General features: G+C 38.7%; 1 protein-coding gene across 2 annotated transcripts in view; it reads right to left on the reverse strand.

Moving 5' to 3' along the window:
- Window positions 1–4,499: 4,499 nt before the first annotated feature.
- The window catches only part of LOC127413941 (1-acyl-sn-glycerol-3-phosphate acyltransferase epsilon-like), a 34,207-nt gene continuing 11,852 nt past the window's right edge, over window positions 4,500–26,854 (reverse strand). For both annotated transcript variants that reach the window (XM_051651521.1, XM_051651522.1), the window contains 5 exons: window positions 24,891–24,980; window positions 24,406–24,496; window positions 19,407–19,568; window positions 16,543–16,666; window positions 4,500–6,714 (listed from right to left, as the gene is read on the reverse strand). In XM_051651521.1, the coding sequence (XP_051507481.1) occupies window positions 6,489–6,714; window positions 16,543–16,666; window positions 19,407–19,568; window positions 24,406–24,496; window positions 24,891–24,980 (693 nt within the window). In that variant the 3' untranslated portion in view covers window positions 4,500–6,488. The remainder of the gene's footprint in view (window positions 6,715–16,542; window positions 16,667–19,406; window positions 19,569–24,405; window positions 24,497–24,890; window positions 24,981–26,854) is intronic.

Below are 26,854 nucleotides of genomic sequence, written 5' to 3' on the forward strand. Positions count from 1 at the left end.
GGGACAGGTACAGGATGGCAACAACAACTGCCCGAGTTACACCAGGAACGCACAATCCCTCCATCAGTGCTCAGACTGTCCGCAATAGGCTGAGAGAGGCTGGACTGAGGGCTTGTAGGCCTGTTGTAAGGCAGGTCCTTACCAGACATCACCGGCAACAATGTCGCCTATAGGCACAAACCCACCTTCGCTGGACCAGACAGGACTGGCAAAAAGTGCTCTTCACTGAAAGGTCATGGTTTTGTCTCACCTGGGGTGATGGTCGGACTCGCATTTATCTTCGAAGGAATGAACGTTACACTGAGGCCTGTACTCTGGAGCGGGATCGATTTGGATGTGAAGGGTCCATCATGGTCTGGGGCGGTGTGTCACAGCATCATCGGACTGAGCTTGTTGTCACTGCAGGCAAACTTAGTGCTGTGCGTTAGAGGGAAGACATCCTCCTCCCTCACGTGGTACCCTTCCTGCAGGCTCATCCTGACATGACCCTCCAGCATGACAATACCACCAGCCATACTGCTCATTCTGTGCATGATTTCCTGCAAGACAGGAATGTCAGTGTTCTGCCATGGCCAGCGAAGTGCCCGAATCTCAATCCCATTGAGCACGTCTGGGACCTGTTGGATTGGAGGGTGAGGGCTAGGGCCATTCCCCCCAGAAATGTCTGGGAATTTGCAAGTGCCTTGGTGGAAGAGTGGGGTAACATCTCACAGCAAGAACTGGCAAATCTGGTGCAGTCCATGAGGAGGAGATGCACTGCAGTACTTAATGCAGCTGGTGGCCACACCAGATACTGACTGTTACTTTTGATTTTGATCCCCCCCTCTTTGTTCAGGTACACATTATTCCATTTCTGTTAGTCACAGGTCTGTGAAACTTGTTCAGTTTATGTCTTAGTTGCTGAATCGTTTTATGTTCAAACAAATATTTACACGTTAAGTTTGCTGGAAATAAAAGCAGATGAAAGTGAGAGGACGTTTATGTGACAGCTGGAGGGTGTGCGATAATGAACATTTGTGACAAGTGTTTTGATAGGAACTTAACAGGTAATGAGTAATCCAATTACTTTTCCAATTAAATAATCATACAAATAATCTGCTAACAATTTTAGAGAACTAATAAGTAATTTGTAGCGGATTACCTTTTTGAGTAATTTAACCATCTTGCATGTCAGCTTTAAAATATTTAGTGTTTTTCAAAATACTAAACTAAAATGGCAATTTTGAGCAATACCTGAAGCAGCAACATTGTTCAGAAACAACACACACTAACAACATTACAAACAACATTATTCAGAATTCATTTTATATAAAAAAAAGCAACTTTATTGTGAAAGAGAACAAATAATGATCGAGCAAGTGTCAATATATATTTAATTCAGTGCTGAGAATTGCCAGGCTTATGTCAGGTCTAAAAGGCTATTTAACAAACACTGCATGAACATGTCTTTAAAGAATACACATCAATGCAGCGCCAGTTTAAGGAAACTTGTTGAAGTATTTCTCGTAGTATCTCATGGTTCAGAGACTTCTAGCACGAAAGGGAAGCCCAACCCAATGTAAATGGTTGACACCAAAATTCCAGTCGAATTTGATGGAATTGCTCATTTGACATGCCTCTTACAGCATGATTGTGAATTCAGTATAAACATTTACATGAATATCTAAGGTTTGTGCCATTCATTTGACAAAATACCAAAAATCTGTATATCATCTTCATAGGCAAATCTTTGACATTTATTTTCTGAATATTAACATCATAAAAATCCAGCTGTAAATGCCTTTCTCCATTTACGCCTATAAGATGCTCTTGTGATATGTAAAAATGTAGTAGCAATTCAGTCAAACAGAAGTTAATGTCAAGTATGAATGATAATTCAACTTAAGAGTAAAAAACAACTTCAACAAACAGCCATATTGGTGGAAAAACAAGCTTCAGCACATTCAAAAATGAGTGAGTGAAATAAAGAGACTGAAAATAAAGAGCTTTAATTGTGTTCTGATGGGTTGTTTTTTTTAATGAGGAAATGAGGAAACTAGACACAGCCATCATTGTTAATGTGAAAGCCCAAACATGACTGTTGATGAAACATCACAATGTTTCCTTTTTCAAACATCTCTCTCCACTGTCTGAAACAAATCTTTGACAATCCACAGAAATATGAAGCACATATCAACCCCCAAATAACACATTTACGGCACAACACACAGCTTAGATGTGAATTAACATGAGGAGGTAGCATTTTTATATGTAAAAACACCATATTGGTTACATCTATTACATTGCATACTTTTGGAAAAGGGTTATGACAAAGAAAAACAAAACAGGACAAGGATTAGATGATTAATAACCCTCAACTGAAAACATGGAGAGAGAAAAAAAACTAACTATATTGTGCAATCTGTACTTCAACTCGAAGATATAAAAGGTTAGTTTTGGCAAAAGCTTAAATTTAATAGGGGGGAAATATGTGCTATTTTTTATTTTATTTATTTGTTAAATTGAAAAGTGCTTGATACTATTTAAGGGTTAAACTTTTAGCATCATTTTAGGTTATAAACTCTGATATTATCTCAATACTAAAGGCATTTGTTCTATTTATTCATTTTAATTTTCGAGCTTCCCATACTTTGAAAATGTTTGAAAATACCGTTCCCATCAGAATATTTTTAGATCATGGACTTTGAAGACGACACAATGTAAACTATGGGTAATTATAATCGACTGCGAGCCTACAAATCTTTTTAATGTGGGAGATCATATTTTTAGAAGAACTTCAGAACCTTCTATGAAACATTGAAGATTTTAATGGGGTAGAAAACAGATCATGAACATATGAGCTTTACAAAAACAGAGAAAATTTGCATATGCTGCACCACAAGCTTCCAGTACAGGGCGTCCTGTTGAAGCTCTGGGTATGCCAAGCAATTCCAAATGAATGCTCCAGCGTCACTCAATACTATTTTGTTTTTTGGCTAGTCAAATAGTAAAACTCGAATCACCTGGATTTCAGCTGATATACTGGTCAAAAGTTTTGAAACACTTGACTGAAATGTTTCTCATGATCTTAAAAATCTTTTGATCTGAAGGCGTATGCTAAAATGTTTGAAATTAGTTTTGTAGACAAAAATATAATTGTGCCACCATATTAATTTATTTCATTATAAAACAAACATTTAATAAAAAAAAAAAAAAAAAAAGTTTTTGAAATTGATGACTTGGACCAAATAATAAAGAAAAGCAGCCAATAAGTGCCCAACATAGATGGGAACTCCTTCAATACTGTTTAAAAAGTATCCCAGGGTGATACCTCAAGAAGTTGGTTGAGAAAATGTCAAGAGTACATGTCTGCAAAATCTAGGCAAAGGGTGACTACTTTGAAGATGCTAAAATATAACACAGTTTTGATTTATTTTGGATTTTGTTTAGTCACATAATTCCCATAGTTCCATTTATGTTATTCCATAGTTTTGATGACTTTACTATTATTCTAAATGTGAAAAAAAAAATTATAATAAAGAATGAGTTTCAAAAATTTTGACCGGTAGTGTGTGTGTGTGTGTGTGTGTATATATATATATATATATATATATATATATATATATATATATATAAAATAATAATAATAAATGTTTTAAGTCTGCAACAAAACCGTGACAATCCACGACAAAGATGTCTCAAATTTCTCTTATCATGCAAGTTGATACTAATAGCATTTAAATAATGATAATCTATTGCTTTTCAGTGAAGCAATTTCATTAAATTATTCAGGATAATTGAAGGAATAGTTCACCCTGAAGTAGGGTTGAAACGATTAGTCGACGTTATCGGCAACGTCGACAATAAAAAAATTGTCATCAAAAATTTTTGTTGTCGAACTAGTCATTTGATCTGTCATTTAACGTAACATGAGATCACATTAAACTCTAATGATGACGCGCGAGAGCAGCACTGCAGTTCACTCCTGACTGAGGAGAGGAAGAAAACACAGCTCACAGTCCAGACGCACTCTAAACTTCACAGCTTCAGGTGATGTAGATCGCAAAATATGAGGGAATTATAATGCAAAAATACAAAATAAGTAAATACAGAAGCACTCTCGTTGTAGAATAAGTGGAGCTGGAGCTGCCGCTCCGCTAAAGCAAAACTTGCGTGCTGAGCGTCTTTAAAGGAAACACCCCGGCGTTACATCTTAAATGCAGCTATATTTAATACTTTATAGCTTTATTAAAGTTCAAATAATACGGAAGCAGATCATGTCAATAACTACAAACTCCAAAACTGCCATTTCTCTGTGCGGTCAGCGTCTCCTCTATGAGTTGTGCAAATGTCCCGATCTAAGGGAGAGAGATTGAAACGGCATCCGGCTGATGCACACTCTGCTGCAGCTAGATTATAACGTGATGGCTCGTGACTTACTGAATCATAATATATGTGTCACTCTGCATTTCTTATCGTGAAGAAAATTGGCAATACGAAGCTTTATTAATAAGTTTAAAGAGTTAAAGATGGATTGAAGTGAACAGAAAGGTGACAGAGGGTAGTCTTCGCCCCATTATACACGGCAACAAAATATGTTTTTGATTTGTTTTTGTTTTCCAATATAAATATCTAAAACTCTTTAAAACAACGTACATTTACTTTAGCAGCTATACTGCATAAGAATTATTTTTTTTTATCTGAGAATGTTCAATATAATATTAAAAATACTAATATTTAAAAAAAAAATCCTTTAAAAAAGATGCATTCACCTGAGAAGCAGCAGATAAGATATTTAGACTATGCTTTTAGAGAATAGATCATGAATATAAGTATATTTTGTCTTTACTGCACACGCAGAACTATAACCAAATAAAAAAATACACATATACAAAATACACTACAAGATACATTCTCTTAAAGCACGTCTAAATATCTTATATGTTGCTTCTCAAGTAAATGAATCTTATTTTAAGGATTTTTAGAACATTTTAAGACAAAAACACTTGATAACAATAGGATTTTTTGCAGTCAATTTCTTTACTGAATTAAACGTAATAAAAAGTATTCCTTTAATTTGGTGAATGTCATTTAGAGGTATTTTTAAAAGATGATTTTGTCCTCTTTATTGTTAACAAGCACGTTTAATACAACCTTTAAAGTTGGGGCACAAGCTGAATAATCGGTTAAGAGCTAATGATTAATCGTTGCAATAATCGCCAAATAGTCGAATAATCATTTTAATAATCGTTAGATTAATCAATTATCAAAATAATCGTTAGTTGCAGCCCTTCCTCAAAGTCAAAATTCTGTCATATTTACTCACCCTCATGTCCTTCCAAACACATATGCTGTTTTATTTTTTTTCTCCATGGAACGACGGCGTTTGGACTACTTTTATGGTGCTTTTTTGTTCTTCTTGGAGCTTTACAGCTGTGGTCAAAATTAACTGTCAGTATATGCACAACAGCTGTGTAAATTTTCTTTAAATTTCGTGTTCTACTGAAAAAGTAACCTCAGATAGTTTTGGAACAACAAGCGGGAGAGTAAAGGCCAAAGTATACTTCGGTTGTCCACGTTGCTGATCGGAATGTGCACAGTATACGTGATAAAAATTTCGTCATCAGCACAGCCATCAGCGTGGTCATTTTTTTCCCCAGGATAGTCTAGTCTGTGCACATTGTCGCTGCATGCACCTGTTGTTGACTCTAATAAATGAGTATCAGAAAGCAGTTATAGTACGCCTGCGTCGAAAGCGTTTGCATTCGTTCGTGGACAGAAGAGTATGTATCGAAGTATACCTGGGCCTTAAATAATAACAGACTTTTGAGAAATCCTTTAAAACCCCGCAAATTTGGCAACAATCTGTGAATTATTTTGCAATAGTGCAAACACTCACAATAAAAATCCCATAGCTGATGGACCTTGTACATCTTGGCATCAAATCAAATAAAAAAAAAAGATAATTAACGTGAAACCCCCATGCATAGCCAACAAAAATCTCCATCGTAACATACACTCCAAATCATTACAAATTAATAAAATACTCCCAAAATTCTCAAGAACATTAGAAAAGGATACAAACAGACCCTGGAAAAAAAACGGTCATTAAAAATCATTCATCAATCATCAGTTTTCAAAACCTCACAAGTCATCAACAACCTCAACAATCACGTATACCTGGAAATGTATACGACTGGTACACTGAATAAAAGTTCGAGACTGCTAATGCATTTACCCGACCTTAATACAAAACCTTTCTAAAATGTTCCCTCTGTGTTTTGTATTTCTGTCCTAACCAGATGCGACAAAAAGATAGTTGTGTAAAATAACTCAAATGATGAGGACGGGCAGTCCGGAAGCCTTTTGGTTAGTAATACACTATGAGCCAAAAGATGGAAACAATGTTGGAAAAACGAGGAATCCGATCCAACGACGAAACCTATAAAAGTCTCTCAGTGCTGATATGAGCAGTCAGGATGGACGTTTCTTTTCCCCATATGGCTGGATTATGGACTTAAGTGGACCCACACCCATCCAATCAGAGTCCCATAAAGCCAGGTATTAAAATACAGCTTTCTACCAGACTCTGTTAACAGCATGGGTAATGTAAGGCCACCTAAAATCAGTAGTGAAGGTAATGTCTTTGTGAGACTAAGAGATGACCTTCGACCTTCTCCAGGGAACCTGCACTTTTTCTCAGGGTCTTCTGCCTCGTAGAAAGTTTTCAGAAGCCTACAGAGGGAGAGGAAAGCTTTCTGAAAACAATGTTTTAAATATGTCGGAAAGTTCCTTTGATGAAACCAGATCAGTGATGGGGTTCCCACACCTTCTGACCAGCGTTATAATGAACTCAAATTTGTAACCACAAAATCTCTGGCATCCACTCACCATTTTTACCTAAAAGTAAAATGGCAGCATGCCATGAGAAGACCACTGACCTTGAGTTTAATTTTCATATGTTTTACATTACATTTTCAACTGTAAAAGTGAAAATAAAAGCAATATATTATCTGAGTCCTTATGTGTTCAAAATAGCAAGAGGTATTTTTATGTTCTTGTCCTTTTAAGGGTTAATGTGACATATTGCATACCAAGCTTTGCAGCTGAGCGAACTGAGGCAATAATCAAACACACTCTCCTAACCGGTCCTCTCTCATGTATTAATGGAAAGTCTGATTCATTCTAGTCAATTGGTTCATTTGGATGGCTCATGTACAAGCTCGGTACTAGGATGCACATACAAAGAAAATCTAGTGGAGCGATGCCACCCCTAGCCCCCCATAGAACGACCATGCCAAGGCCAGTACTAGGATGCGATCTTTGGGGGGTGGTGAAATCACATTTTGATATTTAGGGCAGACAAGTAGTTGTCTCTTCAGAAGTTTCTTAGATTCAACAAAGAAAATGTGGTAGGGCAATAAACCCCCACCCCCTGTCACAAAAAACATCTAGTGAGGCAATGCCCCCTAGCCCCTACCATGCCAGTACTAGGATCTGATCTTTGGTTTGGTGGGGAGAGGAATTTTGATCTTGAATTTTGAGGTATGAAATAACTTTTTTGGTGTTAAAATACATTCTCCTATCCCAGCTTAATATGCAGCAACAGCAATAAGTAAGCCATTCGTAGGTTAAGTATCATGAAAACTGTAAACACTGTTTCTGTGACTCTATAAAAACATCACTTTGTTTTGAGCGACCCATCCAGCCCGACACAACATCACTGATTTGACCAATGGAGTAAGTTGGGGGTGGGGTTAGCAACTTTTTTAGTAGCTTATAGTGTAGCTACCTACTCTTTTTAAAGAGTAGCTTGACTATAGTTTAACTATAAATTATGAGCAGCTAGGCAAACTACAGTTTCACAGTAGCTTCCTCAAACTTGCTTGAGACCTGCAATGCCTTTTCCAGTCATTTGTGATTACTAGATCAGTGTTTTTAGTACTGGACCCGCATCATATCTCAAAACCAGTCTCAAGGACCACCTGACATTATTATTATATTACAAAAATAAGTGCAATTACCAATAATATTGCATATTTTGCCCCAGTGAAATGCTCATTGGATGGTAAGGCATTGATTTTGAGTTGGTATGCTCAACAACAGTAGGTTTATCTATAACATCTATAAAAGTTAACACCTAATTTAGATGGGGCTAAATTATTCTGTAAGAGCGATTGAATTTGGGAGTCCTTTCATCAGGATCTTGTTGATTCAAGTTCAGTCATCAGAAATTTGAAAGCAAACAAAACTAGTTATATTTTTCTATAATCAGAGAGCATTAGAAGAAACAGATTTTACACAGAAGAAAAACTAGCTCTATGTCCATAATTCATAAAGATCCAGACTTTAAAGCCCTTGATTCAATTTTCCATTTGCCCTTATAAGATTTACCATAGTTATGTTGGCTTGAGAAAGCCAACCTACTGAAATCCTATTTAAACATTATTATTATTATTATTATTCTGAGACTAAAATTTCTGACACTAACTCCTCCTAGAGCTTTTAAGCTACATGCACCAAACTCGGCACAGACCTTCAGACTATCTTTTCTAACTGATTGGAATTACGATATTCCAGTATCGGACTTCCGAATAGGCCTCATGTCTCTTTGACTTCCATTCAAGGTATGAAAACTTTTTCCTGTAATAACTGCTTTAGAGGATTCAAGCTACATCCTATAACTCCACCAATCACACTTTCTATCTATCACTCGATCACTTTCTTTTTATATCTTTATATCACTCTTTTTATTCTTTCTTTCACTCCATCACTTTAACACCCTAGCAACTGCATACAACCTAGCAACCATTTAGTGCACCCTAGCAACCAAACCCCTTTGACTGCCATTCAAAATGGCTTAGATGTATATCTCCTGATCAGAATGTCCTACAGACATGAGAGTTGGCTTGTTTGAATTGGGTGAGCAATCAGTCTTCAAGTATCATCATGGAAACTACTTAGCCACGCCCTAGCAACCATTTAGAGCACCCTAGCAACCAAACCCCTTTGACTTCCATTCAAAAAGGCTGAGTGTGATATCTTCAGATCAGAATGTCCTACAGACATGAGATTTGGCTTGTTTGAATTGGGTGAGCAATCAGTCTTCAAGTATCATCATGGAAACTACTTAGCCACGCCCTAGTAGCCATTTAGAGCACCCTAGCAACCAAACACCATTGACTTCCATTCATAATCACTAAGATGGGTATCTCAGGATCAGAATGTCGTAGAGACTTCCGGGTTGACTTATTTCACTCAGGATAGCAAGGAGCCATGTTAAGTATCACCTTGGTAACTGCCTAGCAACCACATGGGCTTACCCTAGCAACCAAGTAACAAATCACATATCTCTGAACCAGAACATATCTATCTATCTATCTAGCTGATAGAATGAATGGTCTTATAATCTTTAAACTTTGAACTTTTAAAACTACGACTTAAACATGTAACTACTTCAAACTTTCAGGCTAGGCTTTCTCAAGCCAACCTAAAGTTTGTCCACAAACTTTTCAATCTAGTTTATTATTGTTATTATTATAGTTCTAACAGTGTTTTTGGTAACAAGACCATGGTAACCTCAGATAAAACCAAGCAGATCTTCACTACCATGGTTAGATGTAACACGATTTCTGTAAAACAAACTATGGGATTTGTTGTAATGAAAATCAGAACCCTAAACACAATTAAAAACTATAAAATAAACATTTATAAACTGCCATAGTTGCAATAAAAATGAATGTTATTCCCTCACTCCCATGTAGCATATTATAAATGTAATAGAACTATAGTAGTTATATGATATTTATTATGAATATATTCTTTCTAAAATACTATAGTTAATACAGTTGGTGTTACTATAGTAAATTCATGGTAATTTAAGGGCGGTGATGTGTGTCTGCTAATTTATATCGGTGCATGTCACAGTAAATCCTGTTCATATTTTAAATGTTGTTCAGAATATAAATGACGCTCAACGCCCGAGAGAGCAGCTGATTTGGGGAGTGTTTGTAGTATGTATAGTCTATCATTGCTTTCAGTACACAAGCAAAAATATAATCTTATACAGTACGGTGCAAAAGTCTTTTCACAAAATGTTTCACAAAAGCATTTGTCTTAAGATGACCATTTACATCTTCAGCTTTAGTGTGTCAATAGGAAATATAAATATCAGACTCCCAAACATCCCTTTTGCTAATAGAAAAGATCAGAATAGAAGAACAGGGAGCCCTGCAACAGATGTCATGGCCCCCACAAAGCCCCCCACTGAACATCGTGTCAGTCTGAGATTACATGAAGAGACAGAAGCAATTGAGACAGCTGAAATAGATAGAAGAACTGTGGTGAATTCTCCAAGAAGCTTGGAACATCCTATCTGTCATCAACCAAGAAAAACCGTGTCCAGGTGTAAGTAGGAGAATTGGTGCTATTTTAAAGGCAAAGGTAGTCACACCGAATATTGATTTAGCTTTTTTATGTTTACTGGACTTTGTATGACATTAAGTGATAAATGAAAACTATTTATATCATTATTTTTGAAGACATCCTGACTATGCAACATTTTTCACAAGTGCCTAAAACTTTTGCACAGTACTGTGTATGCACGTTTACAGTTGGAAAAATGCCAGCAGACACGTACAGGGGCATGTCCAGGATTTTTTGCCAGGGGTGGCAAGAGTCGAGTAAAGCCTGGTTTATACTTTAGAAGAAGCCAAACTTTTCTCTCTTGGGCGAACAAACGCACCCTCGGAGAACGAAGCTGGCATTTATACTTAAGCACAGCGTCACTTTAAAATTAGTTAGGTTAGGGTGATGTCACGGTGTTTAATGTACTGTTCCAGCCACAAGTAAAGCCAATAATGCAGGTTTTTCTCTCCGTGGACCGGTGCTTTAAGCGCTGTGTTGCTTCTTTGCTTTATTAAACTTGTCACGGCCCCTTCCACTTTTAAAAACTCCAATCTCTCTCTACTCATTTGTCGTGACCGCACTGTCTTTGTAGAGTTTGTGTTGCAAATCATGTAAAAAAAGGATACTTCTGGGGGGGCCTGGGTAGCTCAGCGAGTATTGACGCTGACTACCACTCCTGGAGTCACGAGTTCGAATCCAGGGCGTGCTGAGTGACTCCAGCCAGGTCTCCTAAGCAACCAAATTGGCCCAGTTCAAACAACATCTCAGCTGGCACGTGCGATTGTAAATAAAGCAAAAACATCATGTCCAAACCACACCTACGATTAGTTTTAACCAATCATCAACGCTCTTCGACCAGCTGAGTTCTCCTAGATCAAGAATTTCAGAGATGTGCATGAACAGGAGAAATCTCACCAAACTAACACCTTGGGAGAACAAAAACATCACTGCATTTAGTCATCATTTATAGGCGAACTAAGTGAAGTCTGTTTGCCCAGTAAGTATAAATTAGCCATAAGGGGTGGCATCCAGTAAGCTTGCTGGATCTGTCTACTGAGAACGCTATGTTCTGCCAGACAAGGGTGGAACGTTGTTATGGACCATGCGCAACACATACGGGTTAAGCTGTTGCGCACTGTCTCCAGGATGCAAGCGGGGTCCGAGTTGGGGTGGCAAAGCTCATTTTTAGGGAGGCAGCTGCCACCCCGTGCCACCCTTCTGGCCCTACCTCTGGACATGTACAGTCAATGAGTTATGCTGCGTGCTGTGGTTGAGAGTTCGAGACCAGTCCGTGACTTAACTCATCTGCTCTGCGCTCGCGCTGCTCTGTCCATTGATCCAGGTGATGCACTTGTCAGTTGATATTGCTTTACAGAAAACAGCAACGCATAAATGGAGAGCGAAAGAGAAAGGGAGATTGGCCAACACTGAAGTCAGACCAGTGCGACCTATAGCAAAATGCGAACATTTAGTCGCAGTCTGGAGCCCTGATTTGTCTTACATTTATTTGTTAATAGGATTCAGATTACACTGACCTTTAAATTTATATTGATACTGATCGGTATTTTAAAGTCAATAAACATCAACCTGATTTTTTTTTTTTTTCTATTTTGGAAATAATATTACCATGTAAAAAAAATATAGGCCTACCTACCGCATTTTCTGGTATACTGTAAGTTGCTTTTATTGTATTTTTGTCATCATCTTAATTTCCTAAAGATCCTGCGACTTATAGTCCAAAGCTACTTTTACATAATATGTACTGTAATTGATGTCAGCCGGTCAAACACGCTGCACACCACAACACATATGCTTACATACAAACATTAAACATCAATCATCGAGACGGTAGCGTTTTAAAGTAGCCTATTCAGAGTATTTCGCAGTCAAAGTATTTTATGCAAAATATTCTGTCCAAAATAACAGTTGTGTTAACAATCTCTAGCTGCTGACAAACGCAACTCCTCACATGCCCACAAAATGACGTTTCATCATAGTAAAAATAGTCTGGATAATAAATGCATAGCAAAGAGGGTTGCAAATATCAGAAATAACCACAGAATGGCAGCCGCTGACGTTAATGAATGAATAGAACACAATAGGCATACTGTTTTACTCAGATTAAAAGCTGTTTATTTGTATAAAGCGTAAAGTTACATATAAACAGATGTTGTTGTTTTTTTCATTAAACATGAACAGAATATGAGAAACTGTTAGACACCATTACTTAAAGCAAATTCTCCTGATTAAAGAGTCCCTATTATGCATTTTGGGATTTTACCTGTCCTTCAGTGTGTAATATAGCTGTTTGTGCATGTAAAAAGTCTGCAAAGTTACAAAGCACCAAGTCCACACTAAAGGCAGTTAATCTCTCCCACAGACAACACTGCTCATGAACTGCCTGAAACGCCTGGTTTGCAGTCCAGCCATTACTTCCGTGACATAGCTACGTCACTATGTAACATATTTGCATTATGCCGCCTAAGGGCTACTTCGGTTATGGTAAGGGTCGTTACATTTCCGACACACGTTCTAAGCGGCTGACCAATCAGAGCAGACTGGGCTTTTCAGAAAGGGGGGCTTTAAAGAGACAGGAGCTACAACAGAGTGTTTCAGAGAGAGGGTGACAAGAGGTGCTGCAGCAATGTACAGTATGAGAAAAATTATGTGTTTTTTGAACATTAAAGCATGTAAACCTATTCTAGTAGACCCCCAAAATAAAATTATGAACCTGTACATGAGCATAATACGGGCTCTTTAAATCAAGCCCCAATGCACCGTGATACTATGGTGCCCGGCAAGGGATGGGTTCGGTTCACTTATTGTTGTTGTGGCCACATCATATTAACTTGTGGGAATGTGATATGTTGTTGCCACTAGATAATATGTTGAGGGAACGACATCCTTTTCTCGTGGCCATGAGAAAACGATCTTGTTCCCTCTACATAATATTTCATGGCCATGACTTTTTTATGTTGATGTAAATAGCTAAAAAAAAAGACCTATGATGGACAAACAGCCAACATGAAAATTATTAATAAAATAACATTTTATTTTGAATTATGAATGGCATACAAAGACATAGTGTGTTTGCTGGCGTTAAGATGGATAACAATGCCAGCGGGCCAGCAGCGGACTGCGGATGGTACATTGGCACCAGCGGCAGCCTCCACTTTTCCAACAGTGGTCTGGGCCGCAGGTTTAAAATAATTTTTGGTGGTGGCTCACGTCCATACAGGTGCATCTCAATAAATTAGAATATCGTGGAAAAGTTCATTTATTTCAGTAATTCAACTCAAATTGTGAAACTTGTGTATTAAATAAATTCAATGCACACAGACTGAAGTAGTTTAAGTCTTTGGTTCTTTTAATTGTGATGATTTTGGCTCACATTTAACAAAAACCCACCAATTCACTATCTCAAAAAATTAGAATATGGTGACATGCCAATCAGCTAATCAACTCAAAACACCTGCAAAGGTTTCCTGAGCCTTCAAAATGGTCTCTCAGTTTGGTTCACTAGGCTACACAATCATGGGGAAGACTGCTGATCTGACAGTTGTCCAGAAGACAATCATTGACACCCTTCACAAGGAGGGTAAGCCACGAACATTCATTGCCAAAGAAGCTGGCTGTTCACAGAGTGCTGTATCCAAGCATGTTAACAGAAAGTTGAGTGGAAGAAAAAAGTGTGGAAGAAAAAGATGCACAACCAACTGAGAGAACCGCAGCCTTATGAGGATTGTCAAGCAAAATCGATTCAAGAATTTGGGTGAACTTCACAAGGAATGGACTGAGGCTGGGGTCAAGGCATCAAGAGCCACCACACACAGACATGTCGAGGAATTTGGCTACAGTTGTCGTATTCCTCTTGTTAAGCCACTCCTGAACCACAGACAACGTCAGAGGCGTCTTACCTGGGCTAAGGAGAAGAAGAACTGGACTGTTGCCCAGTGTTCCAAAGTCCTCTTTTCAGATGAGAGCAAGTTTTGTATTTCATTTGGAAACCAAGGTCCTAGAGTCTGGAGGAAGGGTGGAGAAGCTCATAGCCCAAGTTGCTTGAAGTCCAGTGTTAAGTTTCCACAGTCTGTGATGATTTGGGGTGCAATGTCATCTGCTGGTGTTGGTCCATTGTGTTTTTTGAAAACCAAAGTCACTGCACCCGTTTACCAAGAAATTTTGGAGCACTTCATGCTTCCTTCTGCTGACCAGCTTTTTAAAGATGCTGATTTCATTTTCCAGCAGGATTTGGCACCTGCCCACACTGCCAAAAGCACCAAAAGTTGGTAAAATGACCATGGTCTTGGTGTGCTTGACTGGCCAGAAAACTCACCAGACCAGAACCCCATAGAGAATCTATGGGGTATTGTCAAGAGGAAAATGAGAAACAAGAGACCAAAAAATGCAGATGAGCTGAAGGCCACTGTCAAAGAAACCTGGGCTTCCATACCACCTCAGCAGTGCCACAAACTGATCATCTCCATGCCACGCCGAATTGAGGCAGTAATTAAAGCAAAATGAGCCCCTACCAAGTATTGATTACATATACAGTAAATTAATATACTTTCCAGAAGGCCAACAATTCACTAAAAATGTTTTCTTTTATTGGTCTTATGATGTATTCTAATTTTTTGAGATAGTGAATTGGTGGGTTTTTGTTAAATGTGAGCCAAAATCATCAGAATTAAAAGAACCAAAGACTTAAACTACTTCAGTCTGTGTGCACTGAATTTATTTAATACACAAGTTTCACAATTTGAGTTGAATTACTGAAATAAATGAACTTTTCCACGACATTCTAATTTATTGAGATGCACCTGTATTTGGTTTATAGTCCCCAGCTAACAAATGTCCTGTTAGTCCTCCAGCATTTTTAGGGTGGCACACGCCGCCAGCGGCTTGCTGCGGTCGGACCTCCATCAGCAGAATCAGACCACCGGCAAGCCGGAGTCCTTCCAAGCAATATTGAATAAACAAATGTACACCTGTCTCAATAACCACTGCAAATGTATTTATATTTTCCGTTAACAGATTAAAGATACAAACCAAAATAGCATTACAAATATATACCAAAAAAAATAAAAGTATGGCAAAAAATATATGGATTTGGATACATTTTGGATTAAATACATTAAACTGTCCAGGTTAAGCTCTTTTAAAATTAATCAAACATCTTTTCTTGCATGTATTGCATTTTCCAAACATTTGTGTGCATCCAGGGGTATCCGTGAAGGCGTCCGTGACTAAATGATAGGCTACATGATAAATCCGACAGTTTCATTCAAACTTGCACATTTTCGTCTGTAAAGCCCATAACTTTTAGGATGTTTTTATGGCTTTCACTTAAACATGTCTTAACGCCAGCGACCACACAATGTCTTTGTATAGTATGCCATTTATAATTCAAAATAAAATGTTATTACATTAATCATTTCCATTTCATTAATCTGTTTGTCCATTATGCAGTCATTGATATAAAGAGCTAAAAAAGATCTATGTAAAAAAGTCATGGCCACGAGAAAAAAAGTGTCATTCCCTCAACATATGATCTAGTGTCCACAACATATTATCACGTTCCCACAAGTTGATATGACGTGGCCACGACAAAACTAAGAGAACCGAACCCTTCCCTTTCTGGGCACCATATGATACGATGTGTAGATGCTGAGGTAAACTTCTTCACAGAGCGCGTCTTGACATCTGAAGGGAAGTCATGCAGGCGGCTGCTCCCGGGTCCTAATGCCTTCCGTTTACAACCTCTGTCAGTGCAACTTATATACAAATGCGACAAGTTTTTTATCCTCTCTCTCTCAACAATGCGATTTTCAAATATATTTTTAATGGTTCTATGGATCACAAGGGGTCCGCAGACCACCGGTTGAGAAACACTACTAGATAAGATAAAAATAATTGTATAAAGGCTCACAGAAAGCAATGTGTAGCTAATGGAATATTTTAGAGCTAATAAACAGAAAAATATTTATTCACTATAGGAAGTTCCATGACATATCCATGACTTTTCCAGGCCTGGAAATTTCTGACCGTGGGAACCCTGCAGTGATCTGCGATCTCATCAACATAACACAAACAATATGAATAAGTGTTCAGTTATGTAGCGGGTGATGTTATGGACTGAGAGTTATTTTAGATACTCACTTGTCCTTGATTTCGAATCGTTCATGAAGCCACCTGCGGAAGAACAAAGGCTCTTGAGGAATTTCTCTCATATCCACACGCTGGAAGTAGATGTGCACCTTCGGGCATTCCTTACACAGGAACTCTATCAAACACAGAGCGGGAATTAGAGAATGGACAAACAGCTCAGACAATCATCACAGACTGAAGACAAACAAACTGATCCAACACAACAAATAGCAACCATTTGTGAAGACAGCATGATAGAAATTACATCAGAGGAAATGAAAAATTTTGCTACAATTATCACGCGATCTTGCAAGACTCCATTTTGTTGTTTTTAGCCATTTCAATCTAGACTAACTCCATATGGAATTATTGGCCTGAACAAAGCATTTTTTTTAACCAGTATCCATTGAAAGTGTGTTGTCAAAACCTGTTGGGTATAGCAGTAATTAAACCGATTCAACTTTACAGATGACATTTCTGCATCAATAACATTTACACTACAGTAGCAACAGCTTTTCTTAGTATAGTTTATTTAGCAGTTCATGATATGTAACCATTACAAGAAACTGTAAATTCATCCATAACAGCACAGTGATAGTGGCAGTGAAGTGTAGGAACACTTGTCTGCCACTAGGAAAGTCAGAAGTATCAGTACTTCAGTTACAAGTCGACAGTTAAAAAAAAAAAAACCTAACCAACCCAAACAAACCAAAACCACACCAAATCTACCAAACAAAACCTAACTAAACCAACAAAAAACAAACCAAACTAAACCAACAAAAAACAAACCAAACTAAACCAACAAAAAACAAACCAAACTAAACCAACAAAAAACAAACCAAACTAAACCAAACCAACCAAAACCAAACCCCAACGACCAACCAACCAACCAACCAAAACCAAGCCCAAACCAACCAAAATCAAACCACCAACCAAAACCAACCTAACCCAACCAAACCCAACCCAACTAAACCAAACCAAACCAACCAAAAACCAACCCAACCAAAAACCAACCCAACTACAACCACACCAGCTACAACCACACCAGCTACAACCACACCACCTACAACCACACCACCTACAACCACACCACCTACAACCACACCACCTACAACCACACCAATCGAAACCTAACCAAACCAAAACTAACCAAAAAAAAAAAAAAAAACACAAACAAAACAACATTGTAATGCTACCAGTCTTTCTAAAGTATTGGTAGAACTGAGTACAGACTCAATTCGGTACCTGTGTGTTTCTCCATGGTTTAATTACGTGCAGTTAAGACAGCCGCTATGAAAATATTGGTGTGCGTGCGTATATAACAAAAATTACAGTCATTTCCAAAAACTAGCAGAAATATAGCGCCTTTTTTATTTTTTTATTTATTGAGGTCATCGAGTGAGTTTTGTAGGCTAGTGTGTAAATGCAAGCTGTTATCATTATCTGTCTTTGCCAAACACAATTGCTGCGTCCGAAACTGCATACTGTCCGAGTATCTATTGTACTTGACGAGGGACGCACTAATCCGCCACCAAAACAGTACGTTCTTTTAGGTATGCATGCGAGAAGTATGAGTAGATTTCGGACATACTTCTTCCGGGGATGTGGGTATTGACCCGTGTCCCGAATACATGACGTAAGAACAACAACCGCGAAAATTATCTTCTCTGGTTTTGTTAAACAAGCACCATTTAAGCACAAGGAACAATTATCTTGGTATATACAGCACTTACAGTTGAGAAGAGCCGTCCGATTCACCACAGTGCTTTGAACGTTACGTCGCCTCAGCTCCCAAGGGATTATGGGATCGTTAAGTGTCCAGTCGATCCACACTTCAGAATCTCGCCTGAAATAGTAGGTCATCTGGGCATTTCTCGCTTACTGCTTCATGAATACTGTGGATTCGGACATACTACTCCATTGGCATACTGTTTCTGGCATACTATATAGTAGATAAGTATGGATATTCGGACGCAACAAATGTTTATTATCAGCAGGTAACCAGTAGAGTTTACAGAAAACATGGATGAATGACATTGTTAGGCATCGTTATGGCCATAACTGTCAACTGTGGTATGCACTGACAACCTAATAAATACATATGCGAATGGGCTACGTTTGAAGTTTATGCCTTAATCTACTAAAAATAACAACTTTTATTTTAAAAGTAACTTTTTTTTTTTTCCTGAATGTTTACTTGAATACTTGATACCAGAGAAACTATAAACACCATTTCCTTAATTTGTCTCTTTGTTCTATTGCTTTTAATTTGCTTCTTTGTTCTTTATTTTATTACCCACAGTTTGCATGAATAATTGAATCAGAAACTTGAAGCAATATTTACTTAGAAATACTTGAAGGCTAGATTACGTTTAAGTTATTAATATTTCAATTTTTAAATAAAGCATGTTAAATGTCATTAGTTTTTGCTACTGTATCGAAATTGCCATCAAGAATCTTAACATTTCACTGGTATTGGTATCGACTACTGACATGTTGGTATCGTGACAACCTCATTGCTTAGACTTTTCTAATAACATGCAAGTGTTTGTATTTTTTAATACAAAAAAAGGATGTAGACACAATATCCACACAGCTACCTAAACGTTGCTACTGTTTATTCCTGTGAAAAACAGGATGTTTTCTGCATGAAACCGCTTGTGGCTTCAGTGTTTTTGGGAACAGCTACTAATGGAAAATAGCGTGTCGCAACACTCGTTGTTTACATGAAGTGATAGGAAATTCACATATCTGTATTCGAGCAGCTCTTAATCAGTGTGTGCCTGCACTCTTTCCTGTGCCACTTTCAGTTGCCGATACGAAGAGAGAAAAGACCTACTGCGTGCTTGCAAATTCAATGTGTGACAGAAGTGCACCTGGCATTGTAGGAGCTGAACGTCTTTGGCCATCTGCTGTGAGAGTTCCCTCGTATGCAACTGTGATGTCATAGACAGCATCCAGGTGATCCTTCATAGTCTCTATGGCAACATGTGATGCTTTCATTCTTGGCGTTAGAATGTGCTTCAGCACTGCAAGTCCTACAAAAGGCAAGAAAACAAATAAAAATTAAAGAAATATGAAATAAATAAAATTAGTTAAAACTTTTTTACATGTTGTCTAGCATGTGATGAAAACTTTCAGAAATGTGAACCGTTAGTTTAACAATGATAGAGTAAACATACAGGTTTCCTACCCTTTTTTACCAATGAATTTCAAATATTATTCCAGCTGTGATTACTGGATCACAAACACAAGATATTCACAAGAGCACATATCTGGGTGATGAAACATTTCAGAGCTGCATAGCAAAACTAGAATATACATTCATCACATTTCTCATCATTTACTCTTCCGCATGCCGTCTCAAACTAGTATGACTTTCTTACTTCTGCTGAACACAAAAGAATATATTTTGGATTTGGATTACCTTTATGCTGCATTTCTGTCCTTTTTGGAGATTGAAAGTTTTGGACCCCATTGACTGAAACACTTCATTTATCCTTCAAAATATTGTTTGTTTTTGTTCCACCTAAGTAAGAAAGTCATACGAGTTAATGAGTAAATGACAGGTTAGGTTTCCAATGACCTTACTGTCCAGGTTGATTCATTGTCCAATAGTTTTTTAGAATCTCAGCCAATAACTGTGCCCAATTGGCAAATAAGTCGTCATTTTATCAAGTGTAAATCCTAAAATCTACAGAACATTTTGTCAATGGATCCTAAATAATATATACCTGTATATTTTATTTGTATTATTTTTTAGTAAATTGAGTAATTTTGAGTATTTAAATTCAGACTTCATATTAATAAATGTTACAATATTTAGTATTGAAAATATTTAGTATTTCAATTCAGACCTTTTTTTTTTTTTTTTACCCAATTTGGAATGCCCAATTCCCAGTGTGCTTTTAAGTCCTTGTGGTGGCGTAGTGCCTCAATCAGGGTGGTGGAGGACGAATCCCAGTTGCCTCTGCGTCTGAGACCATCAACCCGCACATCTTATCACATGGCTTGTTGAGCGCGTTGCTACGGAGACATAGCGCGTGTGGAGGCTTCACGCCATCTACCGCGGCATCCGCGCTCAACTCACCACACACCCCACCAAGAACAAACCACATTATAGCGACCACGATGAGGTTACCCCATGTGACTCTACCCTCCCTAGCAACCGGGCCAATTTGGTTGCTTAGGAGACCTGGCTGGAGTCACTCAGCACACCCTGGATTCGAACTAGCAAACTCCAGGGGTGGTAGCCAGCGTCTTTTACCACTGAGCTACCCAGGCCCCCTAAATTCAGACCTTAAATTAATCAATTTCATATTATTTTCTATCATTAAAATATTATGTATTTAAATATGTAGTATTAAAATATTTAGTATTTAAATTAACTTTAACTTAGTCTTATTTTCTATTATTAAAATATTTATTGTTTAAATTTTGACTTTAAATTCATGAATTTCATCTTTTTTATCATTAAATTATTTATATTTGCCATCAGTCACCCTGCTGTCTAGATATTGGAATGGGGATAAAATGTGAAGGAAAAATTACTCCATTAGACTGCTTTAGTAGCTATAACATTGCACACTAGTGATATTTTTGTTCATGAGCGAATCAGCGATTTTGGACGAACCTTTTAAAGTAAACAAATCGTACTCATTCACTCCAATACACAGACTCATTTCTTTCAATGACGTCTCTCCCTTTCAAAGGCAATTATTTATAGGCTATTATTGTTGTCTTTTTTTGTCTAGCTTGATAAAAGTCATGTTCAGCAGGTCACAGAATGATATGCTTTGTTGTCATTTGTGGGAATAAAAAGCTTATGATGCTTAAACACTTTGCTGATGTCTCTTAGTAGATTTGTTGATGCACATTTAAAGGAGTTAAAAAAGTCACAGTCAGTATCTGGTGTGGGCACCAGCTGCATTAAGTACTGCAGTGCATCTCCTCCTCTTGGACTGCACCAGATTTGCCAGTTCTTGCTGTGAGATGTTAGCCTACTCTTCCACCAAGGCACTTGCAAGTTCCCAGACATTTCTGGGGGGAATGGCCCTAGCCCTCACTCTCCAATCCAACAGGTACCAGACGTGCTCAATGGGCTCTTCGCTGGCCATGGCAGAACACTGACATTCCGGTCTTGCAGGAAATCACTGCACAGAATGAGCAGTATGGCTGGTGGCATTGTCATGCTGGAGGGTCATGTCAGGATGAGCCTGCAGGAAGGGTACCACATGAGGGAGAAGAATGTCTTCCCTGTAACGCACAGCATTGTTATTGCCTGCACTGACATCAAGCTCAGTCCGATGATGCTGTGATACACCACCCCAGACCATGACGGACCCTCCACCTCCAAATCGATCCCACTCCAGAGTACAGGCCTCGGTGTAACGCTCATTCCTTCGACGATAAACGTGAGTCCGAACATCACCCCTGGTGAGAAAACCGCGACTCGTCCGTGAAGAGCACTTTTTGCCAGTCCTGTCTGGTCCAGCGAAGGTGGGTTTGTGCCCATAGGCAACGTTATTGCCGGTGATGTCTGGTAAGGACCTGTCTTACAACAGGCCTACAAGCCCTCAGTCCAGCCTCTCTCAGCCTACTGCAGACAGTCTGAGCACTGATGGAGGGATTGTGCATTCCTGTTGTAAATCGGGCAGTTGTTGTTGCCATCCTGTACCTGTCCCACAGGTGTGATATTCGGATGTGCCGATCCTGTGCAGGTGTTGTTACACGTGGTTTGCCACTGCGAGGACGATCAGCTGTCTTTCATGTCTCCCTGCAGCGCTGTCTTAGGCGTCTCGCAGTACAGACATTGCAATTTATTGCCCTATTTATCTGCAGTCCTCATGCCTCCATGCAGCATGCCTAAGGCACGTTCACGCAGATGAGCAGGGACCCTAGGCATCTTTCTTTTGGTGTTTTTCCAGAGTCAGTAAAAAGGTCTCTTTAGTGTCCTAAGTTTTTATAACTGTGACCTTAATTGCCTACCGTCTGTAAGCTGTTAGTGTCTTAATGACCGTTCCACAGGTGCATGTTCATTAGTTGTTTATGGTTCATTGAACAAGCACGGAAAACATTGTTTAAACCCTTTACAATAAAGATCTGTAAAGTTATTTGGATTTTTACAAAATTATCTTTAAAATAGTGTCCTGAAAAAGGGAAGTTTCTTTTTTTGCTGAGGTCATTGTACTAAAAAAAAATACTGTAAGTTTCGGAACTCAAAACTTCCTTCTTACTGCCAAAAGACCATTTGTTGAAACCAAGCTGACAAAACGACTCATTCTCAACTTGCACTGTGGTAGACGTTTGCATCTGACCACCTCCACAACAATAAATTAACTACTACTTCACCATCACTGTTACCATCACTTCTGTAGCCCCGCCCAGTGGTGGTGAGCAGTGAGATGTCAATAAGAGAGCAGGTCAGTCAAGAACAGAGAGCCAGTCATAACAGTGGGCGTTCACTGTCAATAGCAGAGAGCCAATTAGAACAGTGGGCGTTTACTGTCAATAGCAGAGAGCCAGTCAGAACTGGGAGCCAATCAGAACAGTGGGCGTTTACTGTCAAAAGCAGAGAGCCAATCAGAACAGTGGGCATTTACTGTCAATAGCAGAGAGCCAATCAGAACAGTGGGCGTTTACTGTCAATAGCAGAGAGCCAATCAGAACTGGGAGCCAATCATAAGAGTGGGCGTTTACTGTCAAAAGCAGAGAGCCAATCAGAACAGTGGTCGTTTACCATCAAGAGCAGAGAGCCAATCACAACAGTGGGCGTTTACCGTCAAGAGCAGAAAGCCAATCACAGCAGTGGCCGTTTACCGTCAAGAGCAGAGAACCAATCACAGCAGTGGGCTTTAATGTCAAGAAACAGTGGGTATCTAAGTCTTAAAGGAGAAGCAGAGCCAAAACAGAGCGTTTCTGACAGAGGATCAGAGTGAGGGTGGAAAATGATCATGTTTTATAAATATGAGGTTTTTTTTTTAGCAAAAAAAAAAAAAAAAACTTGACTCAATGCTTACGGTTCAAGGACTCGTTCAAAACACAAAAGATGCTCAGTTGTTGCCACCTACTAGCACAAAGGCGCAATTTGCAGAAATAATCACTGCACGAATCAGTGAACGAATCATAATGAATCTTTTTGGTTAACAGATTCAAAAGACTCGAGTCACTGGGTAGACTCAAAATCACTGCACACAAGTCGACAATATTTTCATGATGAATGTGAGAATACGTCACATGTTAATGATTAATGGCATTCAAATTCAGTGATATTCATTTCTATTTAGTGTTCTGTTTAAGTGCTGTATAATTAATTACACCATTTCATTTTGTGATCTATTTAATCATGGCTGGAAATCAACCAAAATGTACACAATTTTGGGAATTATGCCCATCTCAATGACATGCAAAAATACACTCTCCCTTCAACACTTTCAATCCTACAGCTATAAAATCACTCTACGCTTACACTAATATTCAATGCTTAAAAGCCTCACCCATTTATGACAATATGAATGTATTTTTACGAGAACAAATTAAGTTTTAAAGAGTCACCAAATGCCAGATGACAGTAAACCTGACATGTTGCGCAGCTAATTTTGATGAATCTCATTTAAATGAGATTTCAGAACTTTTAGGATATTAAGTGAAAAACACAATGTCACTATGAACTTTATAGAAAAAAAAGCACCAAATAGTTTCTTGAAATATTCTCCTTTTGTATTTGACTGAAAAACAGCACACAGGTCTGAAATGCCATGAGGTTGAATAAATGACTGAATTTTAATTTCTGAGTAAAAGAGATAAAAGTACAGATCTCATCAGTAACTGATGCTCCAGTGTGTTGGGTTTGATTTTATTGAGGAAACACAATACCTTCTTTAGTCGCAAAAGCCTGACTGTCCTCGATCACTTTCTTGAGTTCTGGGTTGTAGCGGGTTCCCTCTGGGAAGATGACAAGATACATCTGCATCCGAAACAAATAGTGGAACATAGAGTCATAAGACCGAAGGGCTTACTCATGTTAATGAATTATGGATGCATCACAGTCGTGGGACAGGGCAGCTCTAGATAGGCATTCTTCAGCTCTTCAGCTCATGAGGTGAAAAAAATACAAAACTTAGGAATATCAAATAAATGGGCGATGTAGAATCACAGCTTATGATGAAAGAGGAAGTGCTTGGCTCCAATCCAAGCACAACAGCAACATTTTATGATTTTATGACACAGCTGGATGGCTCCAAAAGTGTCTGGAAAAAAGTACTTTAGCCAAGGAAAAAAAAAATTTTTATGTCTGGAAAAAGGCCACATCTTTACTCAAAAATTCAACATGAATTCAAAATTGACAAGTTTATACTCACAGGTATGCCCAGTTTGGCCTGAGATAAAAGTTTCTTCTTCATGGCTTTCTCATCAAATTTGGCACTTCTCTTCACATAAACTCCTCCATGCTGTGAATGAGAGTTACAGTCCTTCGAGTGCCCATTTTAACCACATAAAACACATTGTGTCCAGTTCTCAGGAATTCGACCCCGTTTACTTCTGGTATTAACCCTTCTATTGTCTTAGGGTCATTTTTGACCAGCACAGGCAGTGAATATGTTATAAATACTGCATCGTTTTTGGTACCTGAACCACACATTGTGATTTTTTTTTTTTTAAGACCATCAAGACAAACAAAATAAAAAAAGAACATTTATTTTTGTACATAACTGTTTAAGTGAAAAAAAAAAACAAACAAAAAAAAACATTTAAAACCAATTGTTCCTTCCATTTTCTTAACGTGTCCATTCTGACCCATTTTGGAAACACCAGTTGTGAACTTTCATCTTCGGACTTTCTGGATGTTATGCAGCTTTAAATAGTTTTCTCTACATCTATGAATCAAATACGGCCTAAAAATATTTACAATTTTCTCAAATTTAGTCCCTCGCAGTTCTCTGGCTTCCCCACCTGCTTCAATGGGTACTGTATTTTCCCACAAATTGCAAACTGTCCTATAAAATGGGGTTTGTGCACACATGCACATGTCCACACACAAACACACACACAGAGTATTTTGAACAGTTTTGAATAGGTGATATTTAGTCAGTACGTTTACTAACATGATTTTTATTATGAAAGAGTACAATGGGGCAAAAAAACATACTGTGAATTCCAGAACTTAAAACTAAATCCCCAATGCATAAAAAGCATTTATTGAAACCAAGCTGCAAAAATTCCTTCCGTAAAACTGCGATGTCACAAAGGGCACTCATTAATTCATGACCGCCTCTACAGCAACAATCAACGCCTACTTTACATCGTCAAACCCTTGGCGCCACCCACTCAGGCAGGACAAACAGACCTAGTGTGGCCTAACTATTCCTGAACACCGCCCATCTGCGCTGTTTTTAATAGTTAGTGTATGTACGCTCTAGACGGACGTCTTTGACCGTTTTGATGCGTTTCTGGCGATGTGCACCTCAGTGCAGGATGATACTGGAAACTGGATGTGTGCATCTTCACTGTTCTTTGAACTACACTATAATGCCAAAAGTATTCGCTCACCCATCCAAATAATTGAATTCAGGTGTTCCAATCACTTCCATGGCCACAAGTGTATAAAATGAAGCACCTAGGCATGCAGACTGCTTCTACAAACATTTGTGAAAGAATGGACCGCTCACAGGAGCACAGTGAATTCCAGCGTGGTACTGTGATAGGATGCCACCTGTGCAACAAGTCCAGTCGTGAAATTTCCTCGCTACTCAATATTCCACAGTCAACTGTCAGTGGTATTATAACCAAGTGGAAGCGATTGGGAATGACAGCAACTCAGCCACGAAGTGGTAGGCCACGTAAAATGACAGAGCGGGGTCAGCGGATGCTGAGGCGCATAGTGCGCAGAGGTCGGCAACTTTCTGCAGAGTCAATCGCTACAGACCTCCAAAGTTCATGTGGCCTTCAGATTAGCTCAAGAACAGTGCGTAGAGAGCTTCATGGAATGGGTTTCCATGGCCGAGCAGCCGGATCCAAGCCATACATCACCAAGTGCAATGCAAAGTGTCGGATGCAGTGGTGTAAAGCACGCCGCCACTGGACTCTAGAGCAGTGGAGACGCGTTCTCTGGAGTGACGAATCACGCTTCTCCATCTGGCAATCTGATGGACGAGTCTGGGTTTGGCAGTTGCCAGGAGAACGGTACTTGTCTGACTGCATTGTGCCAACTGTGAATTTTGGTGGAGGGGGGATTATGGTGTGGGGTTGTTTTTCAGGAGCTGGGCTTGGCCCCTTAGTTCCAGTGAAAGGAACACTGAATGCTTCAGCATACCAAGAGGTTTTG

This window comes from Myxocyprinus asiaticus, chromosome 23 (genome assembly GCF_019703515.2).
Source record: "Myxocyprinus asiaticus isolate MX2 ecotype Aquarium Trade chromosome 23, UBuf_Myxa_2, whole genome shotgun sequence".
Classification (NCBI taxonomy): domain Eukaryota; kingdom Metazoa; phylum Chordata; class Actinopteri; order Cypriniformes; family Catostomidae; genus Myxocyprinus; species Myxocyprinus asiaticus.